At 46.5% G+C, this 21816-nt stretch overlaps 1 protein-coding gene across 7 annotated transcripts in view; it reads right to left on the reverse strand.

The window, feature by feature from the left end:
- Window positions 1-12289, reverse strand: part of ASB18 (ankyrin repeat and SOCS box containing 18) — a 75019-nt gene extending 62730 nt beyond the window's left edge. For 2 of the 7 annotated variants that reach the window (XM_055586541.1, XM_055586540.1), the window contains exons 1-2: window positions 12169-12289; window positions 11798-12088 (exon numbers count right to left, since the gene is read on the reverse strand). In XM_055586541.1, the coding sequence (XP_055442516.1) occupies window positions 11798-12002 (205 nt within the window). In that variant the 5' untranslated portion in view covers window positions 12003-12088; window positions 12169-12289. Of the gene's footprint in view, window positions 1-11797; window positions 12089-12168 lie in introns of those variants that run through there. The other 5 variants (XM_055586539.1, XM_055586534.1, XM_055586535.1 and 2 more) reach the window with 4 other exon arrangements.
- Window positions 12290-21816: the final 9527 nt, after the last annotated feature.

The raw sequence follows: 21816 nt of genomic DNA on the forward strand, positions 1-21816 counted from the left end.
CTGTGAGTAGCACCTTTATTGACCAGTTACTGGAGTACAGGGTGGGTGAAGAGATGCTGGGAGAGATGGTGGGGTGGGTTAGTTCACAGTACATATTTTATTTTAAGTCCTCGGACACAAGCTATAAAATTGGGACTGTTCATTGTTGGACAGGGGCTGCTGGACCTTTTTTGTAAAGTGTAAGATAATAAATATTTTAGGTTTTGTGCCTCTTATAGTCTCTGTGGCAACTACTCAGCTCTGCCATTGTAGCATGAGAGCCAGCATGGACAATATGTAAATAAACGGGCAGGGCCATGTTCTAATAAAACTTTATTTATAAAAACAGGTAGCTGGCCCTCAGGTGACAGTTTGCATGCCTTTGCTGTACTCAGTAAGGAACGATCGCAGGCTTATAGGCAGGAGAGTCACATGCACCTCAAATAGGAAAGTTATTGCATCTCTTTCTCTGCATACCTTTTCGACCCTTCACCTCAGTGAAATGTGCTCTTAATTCTCATGGCAAATTTGACTCAACAACAGTCAGTGGAGCATCTGGGTACCAGGCACACACCTGTCTCTTTTATGTCTATCCTGCTTTGGGTTTGCTAAACTTCTTTATTTAAAAAGTTATTTATTCATTTTTGGCTGTGCTGGGTCTTCACTGCTGTATGGGCTTCTCTCTAGTTTTGGTAACTGGGGGCTACTCTTTGTTGCAGTGTGAGGGCTTCTCCTAAATCACTGCAGATGGTGACTTCAGCCATGAAATTCAAAGACGCTTGCTACTTGGAAGAAAAGTTATGACCAATCTAGACAGCATATTAAAAAGCAGAGACATTACTTTGCCAACAAAGGTCCATCTAGTCAAAGCTATGGTTTTTCCAGTGGTCATGTATGGATGTGAGTTGGACTGTGAAGAAAGCCAGCCGCCATAGAATTGATGCTTTTGAACTGTGGTGTTGGAGAGGACTCTTGAGAGTCCCTTGGACTGCAAGGAGCTCCAACCAGTCCATCCTAAAGGAGATCAGTCCTGGGTGTTCATTGGAAGGACTGACGTTGAAGCTGAAACTCTAATACTTTGGCCACCTGATGCGAAGAACTGACTCATTTGAAAAGACCCTGATGCTGGGAAAGATTGAGGGCAGGAGGAGAAGGGGATGACAGAGGATGAGATGGCTGGATGGCATCACCGACTCGATGGACATGAGTTTGAGTGAACTCCAGGATGTGGTGATGGACAGGGAGGCCTGGCTTGGTGCAGTCCACGGGGTTGCAAAGAGTCAGACACGACTGATCGACTGAACTGAACTGAGCTGAGGGCTTCTCATTGCGGTGGCTCCCCTTGTTGTGGAGCACGGTCTCTAGGGCACGAGGGCTTCAGTAGCTACAACACATGGACTCTGTGGTTGTGGTTCCCTGGCTCTAGAGCACAGGCTCAACAGCTGTGGCCCATGGAGTTAGTTGCTCCACAGTGTGTGGGATCTTCCCAGGTCAGAGATGGAACTTGTGTCTCTTGCATTGGCAAGCAGGGGTCTTTACGGCCACCAGGGGAGCCCTTGCTAACCTTCTTGAATCTGTAAATTTATATCTTTCATCCAACTTGGGAAATGTTTGGCAATTATTTCTATAAATCCTTTTTCTGCTCCATTCTCTTTCTCGTCTCTTTCTTGGATTCTGCTCGAACGTATCAGATCTGTGTTGTTCCACAGCCCCTGTTAATTTTATTTTCAATCATTTTCCTTTTTGATCTTCAGACTGGATACTTTCTTTTAATCTGTTTTCAAATTCACTGACTCTTTCTTCTGTCATCTTGGATCTTCCGTTTGGCCCCTTATTGATGAGAACGAGGCCACCCCTGGCTTCAAGGGAGGAGTGGTGGTGTTCTTTCTCCAGCCGGACACCTTGTGTTGCCACAGGGACTCTGTTGGTAAAGGAGGAGGGAAGTGGGTGTCTGCAGCTGGTCTCAGGGCACCAGTCTCTCCACCTCTATCCTTCCTACCTATGCAAGACTTAACTTTTTCCAGATTAGATGATCTCATTCCATTGCTGAATGGCTCCTCACTGTGTTTCCGAATACATGTAAACACCTATGTCTAGAATTTGTGGCCTCACACAATACAATCCCAACTTGCTCGCTCGGATATTCCTCCTTCTCCTCTGACTTACGCTCCTTGTTTCCAGCCGGGCCCCATTTCCCTGCGTGAGGTGGGCTGTGCGCTCCACATCTGCTCACTCCATTCCCTCTGTCTCCGTCCCTTCCTTTCCATCACAGCCCATCAGTACACATTCATCTTTCAAGGGACAGTCCAACTGATTTTTACTGTCTTCCATATGTTGTTTTGTCTGTTAATATTTATTACGCACCTGCTCTGTGCCCAGATATGGCCTCTAGGACAAGCCCAGACCCTGTTCAATGCCCAGCTGCTGGGCTTAGTATTTGGTACCAGGCTTCAGGTAATGCATTTGCTATTTCCAATTGGTTTCTCTGGAATGTTTCTCCTGAACAGGGTGTACCACTGCAGGAACCATTGCCCTCCTGGAAAGGCAGAAAAGCACCTTCCCTCGTAGCTTCCTTTCTTTTTGTTCTTTCAAACCCCTCCAGTGTGCTGCGGAACGATGCTGATAGAAGTGCATCATCAGCATACATTATGTCTTTATTAGTCTGTTTCCCAATTTTGATTCTGAAAATATCTTGATTTAGTCTAATTGCAATTTCGCCATGTTCCACAGGCAGTGACGGTTCATACTGGGGGAAGCTGAGACGTGACCCTGCAGGATTTTTCTTCCTGCCCATATGCTTTGAAGCTGGACCATTAGCTCGAAGGCATACATCTCATCTCATCACAGCGATTCAACCTGCTTCTGGGGAAAAAAAGAGCTTAGGGTGTGTGTCTGGCAGAAAGCAAAGGAATATCTTCATTCTAGGTGGTGGGAGATATTTTTCTGAAGCTAAAGCAAGGGCTGCTGCTGGAACTATTTTATTCCTAAATAATTTAACTATATTCAAAGATAATCTGATGTTATTGTAGGAAAGTGTATTTCTAATAAATTCCACTTGATCTGGGTGAATCAATTCAGGCAGCGCATAATTGAGTCTGTTAGCAAGGACTTTAGCAAGAATTTTGCAATCAGCGTTAATTAAGAAGATGGGACAATAATTTGTGCATAATTCCGGATCTTTTCCTGGCTTGTGAATCAAAGTAATAAGAGCAATGCTCCGGCTGGTGGTGGGATAGTGTCATTAGGTGCTGATTTATAAGTACTTAGAAAGGTTTAATTTCATTTTGCTTCGAGCAGGGTCTCCCTGCCCCCACACACTCTGATCAGGGCTTCAGCCAAGACAGCAGAGCCCGTGTCTCCCCATCCTTTGCCGCCATCACTGATCTCCTGCTGCCCATTTTTGTTTTTGTTCTGCAGCTGAGACACCCCGCTCATTCACCCAGGTTTTTTTTTCTTAATATTCTTATTATTTTTAGAGTATTTCTTAATACTATTTGAAAAGTGTTTCTTATACTCTGAGTTATTTGAAGTGATGGACTCCGTGTTCTTGATGTCGTGTCTGCATGCCTGTATGTGATGTAAATTCTCAGAACTGTCACGGCCTCCATGGGGACGTGTTCCATGGATCTTCTGGCTACATGTCTTGGGGTGGGTCTGTGTCAAGAGCCCTCGACTGTAAGTCAGGGGACATACCTGGTTTGTGTGCTGCTCCTAACTGACTGTTGCCCAGTAAGGGAATACACGAGAACCCTGGTGTCCCGGTCTGTAAATGCAGCCATAGGACAATTATAGGCATGATGGGGTAGTGGGAAGAGCTCTGGGTTTCCCCTTCCTGCAGCTGTGGGACCTGAGATGTGGAACTCAACCTCTCTGAGCCTCATTTTTCTCTGCTGGGGAAGTGGGAGTCCTTGGAAAACACAGACCAACTAGAGTCCTCACTGCACGTGATTCCTCTGTCATTGTCTCCACTTGGGGCTCGTTATAGCACAGACAGGCTCTGGTCTGCAGACTTGTTCTCCTAACAATCAGAACAAGGCCATCTCTGGGCAAGGCTGCTGCTCTTTGGTGAGTCAAGCTGATAAACCCACCTCTCACCAGGAGACACTTTCCCTGCCCATCTGACCTGGAGCCGACGGTTCCAATGAAAGTGGGGCCCGTTCTACACACCCATGAAGGCAACAGGGTTTTCATCCATCTCCAAAAACACTACATGTTGGTCTTGGAGCTCCAGTTCGTCCCATTTGGAAGCACCCTGAGAGATGACCCCACTAATCCCGTTTTTTTTTCTTTTTCTTTTTGGCTGTACTGTGTGGTTTGTGGGATTAATTCCTTGACCAGAAATTGAGTCCTGGGTCTCAGCAGTGAAATCGCTGAGTCCTAACCACTGGACTGCATGGGAATTCCCAACAGTCCAATAGTTTCAAATGAGGAAATTAGTATTCAGATAGAAGAAGAGACTATACAGGTTAAGTACCACACAGATAGTGGGAGCACCAGGCTTGAAGCCAGGTCATGTCGTTGCTAGTCTCTTGTCGTGTCTATTACATTGTCAATGCCCATGCACTTGCCATTCGTTCAAATGTGAGTCCTCCAAGGCGGGAGTTGTGCTTATTTAACTGACAATCAACTGTTGAGCTTTCTGTGGGGGACCTTCCCCTCCATGCAGAAGGAGGTGGGTGTAGCCCTGACCGCATGGCATGCTAAACATCGTGCTGATGGAGTGAGCAGTCGAATTCCACGGCAGACTCCACTGGGCCCTTGTCCATCCCACGCTCACCCGCACTCATTCTGCACCTATATGTGCGGCGGCATGAGCTCTCTTAATAAAAACCCAATTAGTATTTCTTTAACTTGCCTCCAGATGCTTAAATACCATTACCCCAAACACAACATAATGCCTCTAGTTTTTCTATTTCAATCAAGAATTCAAGTAGCATCTTGACTTGTATATAATACATCAGCAGCAAAATCATGGAATGCTGACATCCTTAATAATAGCAATTAGTAATCAGTTGTTTCTTAAGTAGTTTGATTACGCCAGTTACCAAATTGTACAGTTGATGCCTTTGGGGGGCAAGCAGGGTCTCTCCGCCCCTCCCCCGCCATCCTTTCTCCCTTGCTGTGCTCTCTCAAGTCAGTGAGCTGATAGGTGTTCCAAAGAGGTGAGGTTGAATAATTCCACTGTTGCCAATACTGAACAGCACAGACTTGGCTTTAGCAGAAAGTAGAATCAAATATTTCTTTGCTGAAAGACTCACTCCAAGTATGTCTGTGAAAACACAGACTGTCCACCTGGGTAAATGTTAGCAAAGGAATTTGGCCTGCCCATGCAGGCGGGCCACCCAGAGTTGAAGCCTTTCTATAGGTTTCCCTGGTGGCTCAGAGGTTAAAGCGTCTGCCTGCAATGCGGGAGACCTGGGTTTGATCCCTGGGTCAGGAAGATCCCCTGGAGAAGGAAATGGCAACCCACTCCAGTATTCTTGCCTGGAGAATCCCATGAATGGAGGAGCCTGGTGGGCTACAGTCCATGGGGTCACAAAGAGTCGGACACGACTGAGCGATTTCACTTTCACTTTCATAGGTTTCCCAGATAGCTTAGTGGTAAAGAATCCGCCTGCCAATGCAGAAGCTGTAAGAGACGAAAGTTCGATCCTTCGGTCAGGAAGATTACCTGGAGAAGGAAATGGCAACCCACTCCAGTATTCTTGCCTGGAGAATCTCATGGACAGAGGAGCCTGGCGGGCTACAGTCCACGGGGTCTCAAAGAGTTGGACACGCCTGAATGACTGAGCACGCACACAGGGCTAAGGCCTTCTGCCAGGCTCTGGATACCAGGCAAAGGTCTTGATCTTAAGGAGGTCATATTTGAGAATGAAACATTCAGTGGGTATAAAGATTAGCTCAGCAAGGTTTTGTGTTTCAGTAACAGATGGAGACTGAGGGCTTTGTGCTCTCGTGGCGGGGGGAGGTGGGTCTGTGTGTTGGGTGGGCAGGGTGGGCTTTCTGGAGAAGTGGACTTCTACAGGATCTAGAAGAAGGGGAGGTCTAGGTGAGCCTGGGTTTTGTCCTGGTGGGGATGTTTTTGTTGGGAGGGGGTAGGTGGGAAAGATGAGGGAGCAGATTGTGGATGAACTGGAGCTCAGGCTTGTTCCCCTCATCACACACACACACACACACACACACACACAAACACACACAGAGCCCAGCTCCAGGACAGCCTCCTTGGTTCCTCATAGCAGACCAGTCTGGGTCTAACTGGGGTTGAAGGCCCACTAGAGACCTCCATGCACTTCCCAGCACCCTACGGGGCATCCCAGGTACATCTTTGCAGGACAGCAGGTGGCTTCCCAAGGGCACAGGTGAGTTGCATCTTTAAGGGAAAACCTGACTGAGGACCCCTCTTTTGCCCCATGGCCAGGCAGGGCAGGTACGTTTGGCACTTGGCCCTGTTATCTGCCGAGGCTGAATTCTGAAGTTCCTTTGCCCTCTGCCCTCTGTAAGGGGCCCCATGTACACCTGAAGGGTTGTCCAGAACACGTCATTCCCACCATTTTCCCAGCTGGTTCCTCTTTTCCCTATGCTTTTACTGGGATGCTGACATGGATCTGCAGAAATAAATAATAATTATTTTTTTCTGCCCTATTTTGCAAGAGTAATAAGCTCACACACGAGCATGGGGATCTCACTGAGCAAAACATGGTCCCTGGATATTTATGTTGACAAGCAGAAAGAACGGCTACTTATCTTACTGCTGCAAATTATCGTCCTGTAAACAGTACTCGGAGTTCTTTCAACCAGGGCTGTCCTTGGGATGGATGATTGAGCCTCTGCTTTCCCTGAAACGCCTTTCAGCCTGATCTTTGGCCCTGTGTCTCCTGGTCTGGGGGCATCTTCAGAGCCCGCCCCTTGCTGGGTCCTTGCCCGTCTTCTTGCTCATCATCCCTTCATTTTCACCTTCCTCCTTGGGAGAACTGAAATTCTTTCCTGTATCCATTCCCAATGCGTGCGGCATTTCAAGGTGTCGCCCCAAGTTCCAACCACTCACCTACACATTCTAAAGCCCCCACGCGTACGTCTTAATGCAGACGGCTCTTGTTCCTCTGAGGTGTGTTGCCCGAGGACTCACAATCACCCCTCCCCCGGGAAAGAGCCTGTTTACTCCCATACTCAGGAAACAGGCAACCTCATTCAATTTTAGACGGAGACAGTGAGATTTGGGGATCATGGCTTGAGAGAAGCATGGGACTGGATGGGGCCTCAACAGTGATCCAAACCATACTTCCCAAAGAGTGTCTGCAAACCTCCAATCCCTCCCCCACACCTGACGACTCCCACCCCAACCCCCTGCCGGCGGTGAAGCCACGCGAGCCTGTACCCTGCCCTCCAGCATCAGCGTGGGTCTCCAGGGACCGCATCCCAGGTGAGCTCCTCCATGGAGTTTTGCTCAGGGGCCTCTGCTCGGGAAGCGCTAATCAAACCTCACGCACTAGTTACAAGTAAAGGCGCTGACTCAGAGAGGGAATGTGACTTCTCTGAGGCCACACAGCTCATTGGTGGCCGAACCCAAGTTTCCCGCTGGAGCCTTTCACTGCAGGGCTCCTTGAGGCGCCTGACAGGCTACCTGAAATGACAGCGGCTGGGCTCTGCACTCCTGGGGCCGCCCTGCGTGCTATTCTCGTTTCTAGTCTCCCCTCATTCTCCTAGGCTCACAGCAAAAGCTCAAACTTCGTCGCAATCCCAGATCCCTCTGATTTCTGTCTGGCTTGGTGTCCCTGTCCTCTGCTCCCCCCTAACTTCCCAGTGTTTCTCAGCGTGTCACTTATCTCTGTCAGTCACTCATCTAGCCCACTGCCTGGATTTAGACCCTGCCATCTCTTCCCTGGGCACCCGCCTTCCATCACCTCCTAACCAGATCTTGTTTCCTGACCTGTCACGTTCCCTTCAAACCCCACTCTCACACGTCAGCTGGAGCAGCAGCCGCCTCGTGCATCTCCACCCCCGGTTCAAGCCCAGCCTGCTTCCCCTGCAATAAAATCACGGGTAACAAGATGTGCCCTGAGGCCACACGCTTAATCATTCAGTTACCAGCATCCTGAACCGAAAACAGCCCGGAGCAAGCCCAGGTCCTGACAGCCTGGCAGCAGCACTGACCTGTCCCTGCCCTTTTGAATTGTGCCGTCAGGTGGGGACAGGTATGTATGGATGCGATTTAGAACCTAAAGGCCCATCGTGGGGCGGAACAGGACCCCCTCCACACAAAGTTCACTGGTTTCAAGTGTGCAGTAAAAAGGTGGGGACAATGAAGATGGCGCAGGAAATCAGCAATGTGAAAATAAATGATATTTTACTTTTTGTTGGAGAGGCTAGATTTTTATCTTGGATTAATAAAAACATGTTATTAATACTGAGAGATTTAGCTATTTAAAATAGTACGATGTTACCTGTAATTTATATTAACGTGTGGCACTGACCGTGTGTCCTATTGTGAAAACAGTTATGCTGTTTAATAAATGAATCAAAGGAACAGACTGGACTTCCCTGGTGGTCTAGTGGTTACAAATCTGCCTGCCAATACAGGGGACACAGGTTTGATCCCTGGTCAGGGGAGATTCCAAGGGAATGACAAGAGGCCAAGGGGCAAAGAAGCCCGTCCACCACAGCTGCTGAGCCTGCGCTCCAGAGCCGTCCTAGAGCAACTCCTGAAGCCAGAGCCCTCGAGCCCGCCCTGTACAACCACAGGAGCCACCGCGGTGAGAAGCCTGTGTGCCGAGACTGGAGAAACCCAGTGGTCAGCAATGAAGACCCAGCGCACCCCGGAATAAAGTGAATAAAGAAAGAACAAATCAAGGTTGCTGTTGGGCTTCCCTGGTAATGCAGATGGCAAAAAGAATCTGCCTGTCAGGTAGGAGACCCGGGTTCGATCCTTGAGTTGGGAAGATCCCCTGGAGAAGGGAATGGCTACCCACTGCAGTGTTCTTGCCTGGAGAATTCTATGGACAGAGGAGCCTGGTGGGGTCCATGGGGCCGCCAATAGTTGGACACGACTGAGTGACTCACACACACACACACAGAGCTGTTGTTAAAGAATAAGAAATGATATTTTAACTCAGGGACTTCAAATATACAAAGCCCTAACCCACTGGGATAGGTTTGTGAAAGAGGAGCAGGTACTCGCTCCAGCCAGAATCCCAGCAGAAAGCAGGTGCCGGGGATCCAGGGTATCTAGTAGGCATGCAGGGCTCAGGGAAGCGATGGGGTCTCCGGAGGCACTGGGAGAGCCCCACTCCCTGTGTCTCAAGGGGCAAGCAGGGAGGTAAGAGCTGACACCCTACAGCTGAGCCTTCAACCCAACGTTGAAGCCAGATCACAGGGGCCATCTGGCAGGAACGGGTCCCTGGAGCAAATACTCTGCCCTCCCCACTCCTCGCAGTGCCCGGCCTTAGCTGCACCTAGAGAGCATGGGGCCAGGAGGACGCGATTCACCAAGTCACCCCAGGAGCGGTCATTGGGCAGTGGGCAGGCTGGCTCAGGAGGGCATATACAGAACCTAGAGCTCAGCACTCCTGGGGGAGGTGCAGGGGAGGAGTTCAGAGTCCCCTCCATGCCCCCGTGCAGGCTCCTGGGTTGATACCTGTACAGTGTGTGTTCTCAGTGAGGACCCGGCCCATCCAGGCAGAGCTAGGTCCGAACAGATGCAGCGTGCTCTCTGGGCGCATGGTTGCTGGGCCCTTACTCTGACTGGGGCCCAGGTATCAGAAACACCAAGGAAAAGAAGAAGCAGGAGCTGGTTTCTCCCTAAAGCCTTCTGCAGGTTGCTTACACCCCCAGTGAAAGGCAGCACAAGGAACACGGAGGTGGTGGAGGGGTGAGGAGGGCTAGAGGAGGGAGGAGCAGAGGGATAACCACTCCCTCGGAAGTGCCAAGCTCTGGTCTTGCCTGGAAGTGCCAAACTCTGATCTTGCCCAGAAGTGCCTGGTTCTGATCTTGCCTGGAAGTACCAGGGGCTCTCATCTTGCCCTTCATCACATTACATCTCTACTCGCCAACTCCAAGGGCCCAGTGTGTTCCTTTTTGGTGACCTGCCTACATGAGTGAGCACATGTTTGTGTGTGTGTGTGAAGGTACATGTGTGTGCAATGGTATACATATGTGCGATAGTACACATGTGTGTGTACTCACACATGTATGTTGGGAACGAATCTGCCTTGCATGGGGAGGGGAGCCATGCATATCCCTTAGGAGTCAAGACAGGCTTGCGGAGGGCACATTTGACGAGCTGGGAAGCAGCCTGGTACAATTAAAAGTTAATCTCAGGTCAGGGAAAATATTTTCAGCAAGTGTGACAATGGTGTTGTATCTATGTTATGTGAAGCAGACCTACAAGATGTCAAAAAAAGATATAAAGACATAAGGAGATATTGCCCAAGGACCTGACTAGACAAGTCACATGGGAACAGGTCTGCAAGGAAAACCCAATCCTGTGCATAAGACTTGGTCCTGAGCAGTAAAGAGAGGGCGGGTGAGCAGGCATTAGAGAAGGGCCAGGGCACGCTGACTAAATTGGAGATTTAAATGTGAGTATTAATCACCCGTAATGTTCAGGGTGGGACGTGACACACACACTCACTGATGGAATAGAAATCCTTTCAGAGAACAATGTGGAAAATTTATTCTTGTCCCAGGAATACTGCTCCTAAGGATTTATCCTAAGGACACAACCCTGAATAAGAAAAAAAGCATATGAATGCTAATAAAGACAGTAATTGCAGCATTATTGATGGTAAAAATGTAAACGCACAGTCCCTTCTTGTAGGAATTTGGTGTAAGTATTTCGTGGTTAATCACCTCAATAGGTGATTGAAATTAAGAAGACCAGGTAGCAACATGGAAAACACTTTAGGTATATTAACTCAATAGAGCAGAGCACAAAATTATATCTCCCCCATGATTGTAAGTCGAGGAAACTCACACATGCAAACAGGCCAGCTCGGAGAAAGAGTGGAGAAATGAAAGGAGACGCTGTGCTGGGATGCGGATGCCACTGTTTAATTTTTCTCTTTTTAAATTTTTGGTATTACTTTAATTACGGCCTGTGTAACACACAGATATATACTGTGTGTGTGTGCATATGTATAAGGACTTCCCTGGTGGCTCAGATGTTAATGAATTTGTCTGCAATGTGAGAGACCTGGGTTTGAACACTGGGTTGGGAAGATCTGCTAGAGAAGGGAATGGCAACTGGCTCCAGTATTCTTGCCTAGAGAATTCCAAGGACAGAGGAGTCTGGTGGGCTGCAGTCCTTGGGGTTGAAAAGAGTTGGACTCTACTGAGTGGCTAACACACACATGCATAAGTATACATAGCATATATCAATATACATATTATATACATATGTATACTTATAGTGTGTACATATACTACACACTATATGTATATCTATCTATATGTATACTATATATATTTATATACATGGCACCTATGTATATTATGTATTCCCTAAGATGCTATGGAGAAACTTGAAAGAACTTTTTGGCCAATGTAGTATATGTATATGAATACTGTGTATATACGTAGTAAATATGTGTATACATACTAAGACATACAGATATATACTATGATACATACTGTATATACACACAGGTATATGCTATGTACATATACATATACACAATATAGGCAGCACGTATGTATGCTTATAAATAATAATCGCAGAGCTGGGCATGTATCATTCTCCTGTTTCAACCATCTGCCCTCCACACTCAAGAGCCCACCCCTCGCGTGTGCACAGTGGGGAACCCAGCAGGTTCGTGGCGGTTACCTACGAGCACCCCGGGGGGCAGCTGGGCAGAGGGGTCCTTCATCCAGTCATCGTTGGCCAGTTCTATCACGGCGTCCACGTGCCGAACGTCAGCGCAGATCAAGTCCTTCAGTCTCGCCTCATCCCTGCCTTCCAGGGCTGACTTTAATTTCTTTACAAAATCTGAGTTGACCGGGTAATCGGGAAGGCGATCAGAGACCGACATTGTGCTGTCGCCTGTGTGTTAAAACCAAATCGCTCTTCTCAGCTGAGTCCAGAGTCAGCAGCTGTGTGGACAGGGCTGCGGCAAGCCTATAAATAGAAGAAACGTGGTCAGTTACAGCCCCGGGGACGGGCCCCCTGCCAGCAGCCCTCCCCGCTCCCTTCCTCACGGAGATGGGAATTAATCTCCAAGGCCTCCGTTAGGATCCTAGAGAGGGGGCCAGTAAACGCGTCTGTGAGTGGGAGAAGCAAAGAGCACGGGGTTGTAAAAAGTCAGGCTGTCCTTGGCACCGCTGACCAACGTCTTCTTTTGTCAAAGTGAGACTCTGTCCTGAATGTCTAAGATCCTTTTCCCCAAGATTGGGCTTGCAAATCTCTGTGCTGTTGAAAGGAACATTTTGTAACGTTCTATTAATACACCACTGTACCTCTTGGCTTCATCTAAATAGAGAGTCTGGTTGACTACAAGTTGGACCTGACTTGAAACCGAGGAGAGTGCAGGAACATCTTTGGTTTCTAAATTCAGAGATGGACTGGCTGGTCCCGAGAAGACAAGATCATCACGTAAGTGAACACAGACAAGCATCCTAAGTGTGAGCGGCAGCCTCTGTATTTCTTAAGGATGCGAACCTCGGCGTAAAGCATCCAATTCCATGCCCGATGGACGTGCAAGGCCCTGATGCTGGTTTCTGTGCATTCCTTGGGGGTAGGCGGCTTTCCCCCCCATAACCTCTGTCTCTAGTGGTCCTGTATCTCCTCCATCAACGTGGGCACAAAACGCAGTGGGTCCAGTGGCACCTGGGTGCTCTGACAATTTGAGGGGCCCAGGCTGGGCCATTTAGCTTAAAAGTTAGTTTTTGGATACATTAAAAATTGAAATATATAACACTGTGCAAGTTCAAGGTGTAGGTCACGTTGATTTGATGCATTTACATATTGTGACATGATTGTCATCGCAGTGTTAGCTGACACCTCTATCATGTTACAGAATTGCAAGTTTTTTTCTTTTCTTGTGGTATGGATACTTCAGTTTTTGAGTCTCTTAGTTTGACGTTGTCTTCAACAGCACTGTTGTCTATCGTCACCTTCCTGTGCGCTGGATCTCCAGGACTTACTTATCCAGTGGTTGCAAGTTTGTGCCCTTCCATGCTGTTTCTTCACTGCCCTCACCTAGTTTTTTTTTTCTATATTTAAAATTTAAACAATTAAGCACAGTTTTTCAATTGAAGCATAGTTGGTTTATAATGTGGTGGTAGATTCTGGTGCACACAGAGTGATTCAGTTATACACATATTGGTGTTGTGATCAGTCGTGTCCAACTCTGTGCTGACCCCATGGGCTGCAGCCCGCTGGGCTCCTCTGTCCATGGGATTCTCCAGGCAAGAATACTGGAGTGGGTTGCCATTTCCTCCTCCAGGGGCTCTTCCTGACCCAGGGATTGAACCCGCATCTCCTGTGTCTCCTGCATTGGCAGGTGGGTTTTTTACCACTGCGCCACTTGGGAAGCCCATACATAAAATTTTGCAGAAAAATCTGAATGAATTTTTGGCCAACCCAATATGTATGTATGTATTCATATGGCTTTTATAGAGTCCCCTTCAACTTGTGTCTCAGTCTTGCCACCTCTTCCTTTCCTCACTGTCTCCCCATGTGATGGTTAATCTTATGTGTGAACCTGGCTGGGCCATGCTACCCCAGATACTTGGTCAAACATATTCTGGATGTTCCTGTGAGGTTTTTTGACGAGATTAATGCTTAAGTTGGCGGACTTTGAGTAAAGCAGATGACCCTTCGTAATCTGAGTGGGCTTCATCCAATCAGTCACAGACCTTCAAAGAATAAACACTGATGCCCCCAAGCAAGAAGGTATTCTGCTAGCAGATACAGTTTGGACTAGACCTGCAGCTCCTCCTGGGTCTCCAGCCTGCTGACCTACACTTCAGGGTTTGGACTCACTGGTTGCTACAGTTATGTGCATTGATTTCTTAAAAAATAAATCATATGTGTCTTTATTTTAAGACTATACACACACACACACACACACACACACACCCCCATCCTCTTGGTTCTGTTTCTCTGGAGAACCTTGAATAAAACACCCTTCTCCTCTCAGCTTCTCTGCATGACTTTGCAGCTTCTCTTCCATATGCTAATGCTTTTCCCTGACACGTCTACATCTGCATTTGATGTAGACAATTGCCAGACTTCTTGTCTTTATTCCTTAAGGACTCTTCATGTGTTTTCTGTGACTTGCAGCTGAAAGTCCAGCCCTGGACTTCCTATCTAATATTTGTTCTCCTTCCTCCTACTTAACAGAGCCTGGGTTTTCTTTGTTGTGACAATGTGCCTGGCCCCTGGTGATGAATTATGTTGATCTTAGTCAGCAATATCTGCCCTAGTTTCCTTTGCTAGTTACCAGACTTCTTAGCCTCCCTTGTAACACAGTTGTGGCCAGTGAGAGCAGGCATGATCTGCTCTGGTGCATCTGGGAAGTTTTTGGCCTTCTTGATTGAAAGGGGAGGTAGTGGCTGGCACTTCTTTCATTTCTCTTTCTTCTCTCCTTGAACATGGACATGATGTGTGGAGCTGTGGCAGCCATTTTACAGCCATGAGGAGACAGACATGAGATGAAGTCTCAACATACTCAGGTGGGTGGAACAGAAAGAGGGGGCGGGACAGATGGTCCCTTGATGACATTTCTGAACCTTTGTCCCAGCTTCAGGCTGCCAATTGCCAGACTTCTTGTCTTTATTCCTTAAGGACTCTTCATGTGTCTTCTGTGACTTGCAGCTGAAAGTATTCCTGGTTGATGTAGGTAGTGTGTTCACTCTGCCTTTAAAATCATGAACACATCCTGGTTTTGGTTTAAAGAGATGCAGCAGACACATGACAAAGAATGTGAGTCAACTCTCTAAGCCTTCCATTCTTCTGTAATTGAACTCTGGCTTTCTATGAGAAAATCTCCCTGAATGTTAAAAGGAAAACAGCTGACCCCAGCCTCCTCGAGTAGAGGAACAGTGGCATCATGGGTTAGGGTCATCAGAGAAGCCAGCCAGGACCACTTGAGGGGCTGCTGATGGACCTTGATGGAGACATTGCTGGAATCTCTGGCAATGGGGCTCCGCCTAGAAAGGAGAAATGAACTCTGGGAATCTGTATGCAGACATCTGACTAACTTGCAGAGTCTGTGGTTGGCCTCTGGTTCTTTCTCCAACCAAAGAATGATGGGTTTTGAAAGAGATTTTAACTCTGAGTTTCCAAACACAAATGCCTTGTAGCATCAGATGCCTTACATTTGCAAAAAATTTAACACCAGCTCATTTGTGTCAACACAAAGAGACGAAGTGTAGTGATCACAGGAAAATGATCGGAATTTGGGTAAGTTGACTTAAAGAAATAAAATGAAGATTATTAGAGATTGCTATCAAACTTCAAATCAGAAGGGAGGTAAAGATGAAGCACTTGTTAGGCAGATAATAAGGTGACAAAGCCTCAAAATATGGCACTCACTGATCTTAATTATCAAGCTATCTGCTGGGTGTTTAATCAGTAGCACATATACTATGCTAATTATTCTGGCTAATTTTGTTATAATGTAATTCTTTATCAACCCTGCTATGTATAAATTAGGAATTGAAATGTAACTAACACAAATTATATTTAAGGCAACATGAATTTCCTTATTTCATTGTGAAATCTTTTGATTTCTGTTTCTTTGTCTTTCCTTTTTTTGATTTGTTCATGGGATCCCCAACTGCCCACCATGCCTCAGTCCCCTACAAGTCGAGCCATCATTTGAGGAGGAAGGGACCAGGTAACAATATTTCTCCTTGAACTTCTTGGAAATCTTGTATTTGACTTTCTCCTTCACCAACTGTCCTTGAAAGGTACAGAATATATTTAAGCAATCAATGGTAGAGAGATCCTGGCTTTCTCTGGATCAGATAAAGGTCGCTTCATTGTTCCATTTGGAGGTTTAAATAATCATCAGAGGGTACCATGATTCATGATCTTTCCCAGTATCAAGAAAAGACCCTGCTGCTGGGAAAGATTGAAGGCTGGAGGAGAAGGGGATGACAGAGGGTGAGATGGTTGGATGGCATCACCATCTCAATGGACATGAGTTTGAGCAAAGTCCAGGAGATGATGAAGGACAGGAAAGCCTGGTGTGCTGCAGTCCATGGGGTTGCAAAGAGTCGAACACGACTGAGGAACTGAACAACCATGATTCATGGGTTTCAGTGATATATTGTATGCGACTTACATCAAGTTATGTGTACAAGTCTGGTTAAATGAAGACTAATAACACAGATCCTCATAGAAGAACATAAACGCTATCTAAAATTTTTTGCATCACGCATTTTGCATCTGATGAGCTCGGTATAACTGTGCAGAGAGATGAATAGCATGCCTTGGAGACCACCAGCCTTGGAGTTTTTCTCTATCAATACTCCTGGTCTTGAACAGCAAGACATTGTGCAGCAAGACAACAATGCCTGATGAATAAATGGAAACAGTGTGGGTCTAATTTAGCCTCAGGCCCGCTTAGGAGGAGAATCAATAAGTTGGTTGCCAGCGGAGGGTCATGGTTTGGAAAAATGGTCAGTCACATATATGCAAACTCCATTGTGACCTCAGGTCAGGAACAAGCGCCAGGCATATCCAGGTTAACTCAAGGTGACTGTGGCATAATTCCACTGCGAAATGGGTCCACTTCTGAGACTGAGTGCTCCTTTGAGCTTGAAAGGCCCTTGTTAAACTCTTAGGTCCTGGAGAACTCCTTCTCACTGTCTAACCCAGTGGACTCACCAGCCTGGGGCTGACCTGGACCGTAAAGAAGGCTGAGTGCTAAAGAACTGATGCTTTCAAACTGTGGTGCTGGAGGAGACTCTTGAGAGTTCCTTGGACTGCAAGGAGATCAAACCAGTCAATCATAAAGGAAATCAACCCTCAGTATTCTTTGGAAGGACTGATGCTGAAGCTGAAACTCCAATACTTTGACCGCCTGATGCAAAGGGCCAACTCATTGGAAAAGACCCTGATGCTGGGAAAAATTGAGGGCAGAAGGAGAAGGGGACAGCAGCAGAAGATGAGATGGTTAGATAGCATCACTGATTCAATGAACGTGAGTTTGAGCAAACTCTGGGAGATAATGAAGGACAGAGGAGCCTGGTGTGCTGCAGTCCATGGGGTTGCAAGCAACTGGACACAACTTAGTGTTGAACAATAGCAACAAAATATCTATACCTATTCTTTTTCAGATTCTTTTGCATTCTAAGTTATTACAAGATGTTGAATATAGTTCCCTATGCTATAGAGTAGGTCCTTGTTGTTTATCTGGACTTCCCTGGTGGCTCAGATGGTAAAGCATCTGTCTACAATGCGGGAGACCTGGGTTGGATCCCTGGGTTAGGAAGATTCCCTGGAGTGTTGTTTATCTATTTTATGTATAGTATATTTGTTTATTCCAAATTCCTAATTTATTCCCCCCATCAATAAACACTTTTTGACCTCTCATATATGCCAGGCATTTCTTGATATGCTGAGAATATAGTATACTATATACTGTGAAGTGAAGGTCACTCAGTCATGTCCGACTCTTGTATAGTCCGTGTCTGTTTGGTCCATGGAATTCGCCAGGCCAGAGTACTGGAGTGGGTAGCCTTTCCCTTCGCCAGGAAATCTTCCCGACCCAGGGATTGAACCCAGGTCTCCTGCAATGCAGGCAGATTCTTTACCATCTGAGCCTCTGCCCCGAACCCAGCTCCAGATAGTTCCTCTGAGGAGTTCTACCTAACTTTCAAGAAATATTAATTTCTATTTCTATTGACACAACTAGTTAATAGAATCGAACCCAGGTCTCCCGCATTGCAGGCAGATTCTTTACCAGCTGAGTCACAAGGGAAGCCCAAGAATACAGGAGTGGGTAGCCTGTCCCTTCTCCAGTGGATCTTCCCGACCCAGGAATTAAACCAGGTATCCTGCATTGCAGGCAGATTCTTTACCAACTGAGCTCTCAGGGAAGCCCACTAAGTACTGTAGTATGTGGTATAGAATATGCTATATACTGTGGTATGTGGTACAGAATATGCTATATACTGTAGTATGTGGTATAGAATATACCCACTATATACTGCAGTATGTAATATACTATATACTGTGGTATATGGTATAGAATGTACTAAAACTGTAGCGTATGTATATAATATACTATATACTGTGTACTTCTTATACAGTCCTGTTGTACGCCAGGCAGTCTTCTAAAGATGCGACATATATGAACACCTCTTCTCTCAACCATCCTGCGAGGCAGGAGCTCTCATCATCACGGAGCAGTGAAGCAACTTCCTGGGGGTCACACAGCTAAGCGGCAGAGCTAAGATGCAAATGCATCTTTGGGATGTGCTCTTTATGTTTTGACTTTGATACAATCCATAGAATTTACTCAGAGTTCACCATGCTTTTCAGAACTGTGTGGCCGTTCTTTGCATTCAGACCCACACTACGCCCAAATCTGCCCTCTCTGAGTTTCTTCCTTTTCCTTCTTTTCTATTTTGCTCTTTCTTTTGAGATGTGGTCTTGTGAAAAAAGATGGGGAAGGGATGGGAGGGAAGTAAAGAGGACCAAGGACTGAGGCACGGACCAGGAACATTAAAAGGACTTAGCAAGCAAAGGCCCAGGAGTGGCTGTGACGTAGGTAGGAACTGGATAAATAAAGAACGGCAAGTGCTTTGAAATAATCTCGAGTGGATAGAGGGTGTTCTCCTGATCAAGAGAAACCTTGCTGAGCCAAGACCACCAGGGTCATGGCTTTCCAAGAGTGATCCAACTAATTGTGGGTGTCACTGACGTCGGTTGGGGAGACAGGGCATCACCTATTGAGCCACAATATTGTAAGGTGGAAAGCTTGACTTCTGAGGGTTAAAAGGTAAAATCAATCTGATAGGGACTTCCCTGGTGGTCCAGGGGTTGAAAATCCGCCTTGCAATGCAAAGGTGGCAGGTTCAATTCCTGGTCAGGAACCGAGACCCCACATGCTACAACTGCTGAACCCACGTGCCCTGGAGCCCGTGAGCCACATCTAGAGAGTCCGTGCACCACAGTGAAAGATCCTGCATGATGCAGCGAAGATCCTGAGTTCTGCAACTTAAGAACTGACGCGGCCAAAAAGAAAGAAATAGCAAATCAACCTGATGGAGCAAAGCAGTCTGTGTACCCTGGTCTGACCTTGACCAATTCAAGGATGCAGAGGCAAAGTTTGTAATCTGCTTTCAGGTGTGAAGCCCTCCCATCTAAGATAGTCTTGGAAACAAAGAAAGGGGAGAAAAGGGCAGAAGATGTGTATCCGGTTGAAGTTAAGGGCGAACTGCCTCGCTATGACAAAAGTGTTGAGGAATCTCTGTGAGAAACAGGACAGGCAAGACTGAGGAAGGCTGGGCCAGCTCACCACAGGCATGAGTGGGAGAGGAGCCCTGGGGTGGGTCTTGCCTCTTCCGCAGGTTGGGGAAGGGCCCCGAGCCCCTCCGGGTGCCCCAAGAACATCAGCATCTCAGTTGCATTCTGCTCCTGAAGACCTTCCAGTTTCAGTCATGCATGTTTCAGAAGGGAGCATCGCGCCAGCCATTCCAGAGGGTTATATGCTAAAAGCGGCTTCCCTGGCGGCTCCGGTGGTAAAGGCTCTGCCGGCAATGCGGGAGACAGAAGTTCAAGCCCTGGATCAGGACGATCCCCTGGAGGAGGGCATGGTTACCCACTCCAGTATTCTTGCCTGGAGAATCCCATGGACAGAGGAGCCTGGCGGGCTGCAGTCCAAGGGGTTGCAAAGGGCTGGACATGACTGAAGCGACTTAGCACATACTCAGTTTTCTAGTCTGGGTCTGAAAATCTTTGACCTCAGGGACACACACGGTCCATGATCTACCCAACTGTAGTGGGCAACTTGGGAGATGGCCCTGCTGACCCATCTCAGATCTCTGCATGCTGCATCATCCCCTCCCCTCGAGTGTGGACTCGGTGACCTGGTCCTAATTGACATGGCACAGCAGAAGGGATGGCTTCGCTTTGGAGGTTAGGTCACAGAGGGACTGCAACTTCTGTTCTGGATGCTCTTTCTCTCCCTCTCAAACTGCTGGTGCTGGAGGAAGCCGGCTTCCATGTGTTGAGGCAGCATCGTGGAGGGTCCCAGGTGAGTGAACTTGAAAGTGGATATTCTGAGGTTGCCAATTGTCATTGAGGGGGCCTGGCACAGGAGTCATCAGCCTAGTTGGATCTTGACATGACAACAACCTCATGAAAAGCTTTGAGCTGAGCCTCCTCCAATGAGTCATGCCTGGATTCCTGATCCACAGAAACTGAAAAATCATAAGTGCTTGTTGCTTTATGCAGTTAGGTTTTGGGGGTAATTTTCTATGAAATAATACATAATTATTCCTCCACCTGAACCACTGTTTTTAGAAAGCCACGAATCTCATTCTTTCCTCTCTCCTTCCCCACCCAAGGATAAACCAACACGAACTCTGATTCAGAAGAGCAAAAGGATAGGTTATTTTGAATCATCAGAGCAAATGTCTCTTTATGAAACAGTTGCTGCATAGAGAAAATTTGAGAAAATCTCTGATTCATGGTGCCACTGAGAATCTAGATGAACATTGTGTATACGGAAAAGGAGATGAAGGAAGATTGCTCTGAGATGAAAACCATTACTTTAAGTCTTAAAATGAAATGGACACAGTGATTGGAGATTGCAGAAAATCAGATCAGTGATTTAAAAGACCAGACAGAGAAAATTTCTCATGCTCAGACTATAAGGGGGACAAAAAGAGCATATAAAGAGAAGTAACATTGAAGACAAATTCAGGAATTTCATTATATCTTAGGAGAATAGGAGCAGAAAGAATATAACATGTAAACAAGAAATAATGCAAAGTAAGTTATGCTGTGGACTGAATTGTGTCCCCAGCCAAACCCATATGTTGAAGCCCTAATCTCTTATGTGACTCTGGTGGGGACAGGGCTTTTAAACAGGTGGCTTAGATTCAATGAGGTGCTGAGTGTGGGGCAGGGCTGATCTGATAAAACTGGTGTCCTTATAGAAGAACCGCTAAGGACCCCTCTCCCTGGGCACACAGAGGGAAGGCCATGTAAGCATATGGTGAGGTGGTGGCCACCTCTGAACAAGAGCAGAGGCTTCAGAATGATACCTACTTTGTCAACATCTTGATCCTGGACTTCCCAGCCTCCAGAACTGTGAGAAATAAGTTTGTTTTTTAAGCCCCCCATCTGTTCTGGTTTATTGGGTTGACCAAAAAGTTTGTTTGATATTTGCATACAATTTTTTAAAAAACCAGAATGAATCTTTTGGCCAACTCAATATTATGGTAGACCACAACAAAAAAAAATTGGCTATGATAAGTTTCCTGAGCTGAAGAATATCTTTTCTCCAAATTAAAATTCTCTTCAAGCATCTTTAAAAATAAAAGATTTAATTGTCTTTAAAGTAGCCTTCAAGAGAATTTTTGAAAAGATATTTAGAAATATGCCTAACATATTCCGATGGCATTTTGGTATTTCAAGGAAAAAGGAACAACTCTTACAGGGTTTACAGTAGAAAAGCCACACTATCTAATTGGTAGCAGTTCTCTTTGTGTAATAATAAAGAGGTACAAAGCAACAGAATAACCTCCCCAAAGTTTTGGGGGGAAAATACTGTCTCAAAGAACTCCATTTTCAGCCAATCTAAAGTTCATGTATGAGAAATCAGAAAGAGATCTTCAGTCATTAAAGGATTTGGAAAATATTTCATAAGCATCATCTCGTGA

This window comes from Bubalus kerabau, chromosome 6, assembly GCF_029407905.1.
Source record: "Bubalus kerabau isolate K-KA32 ecotype Philippines breed swamp buffalo chromosome 6, PCC_UOA_SB_1v2, whole genome shotgun sequence".
Lineage (NCBI taxonomy): Eukaryota > Metazoa > Chordata > Mammalia > Artiodactyla > Bovidae > Bubalus > Bubalus kerabau.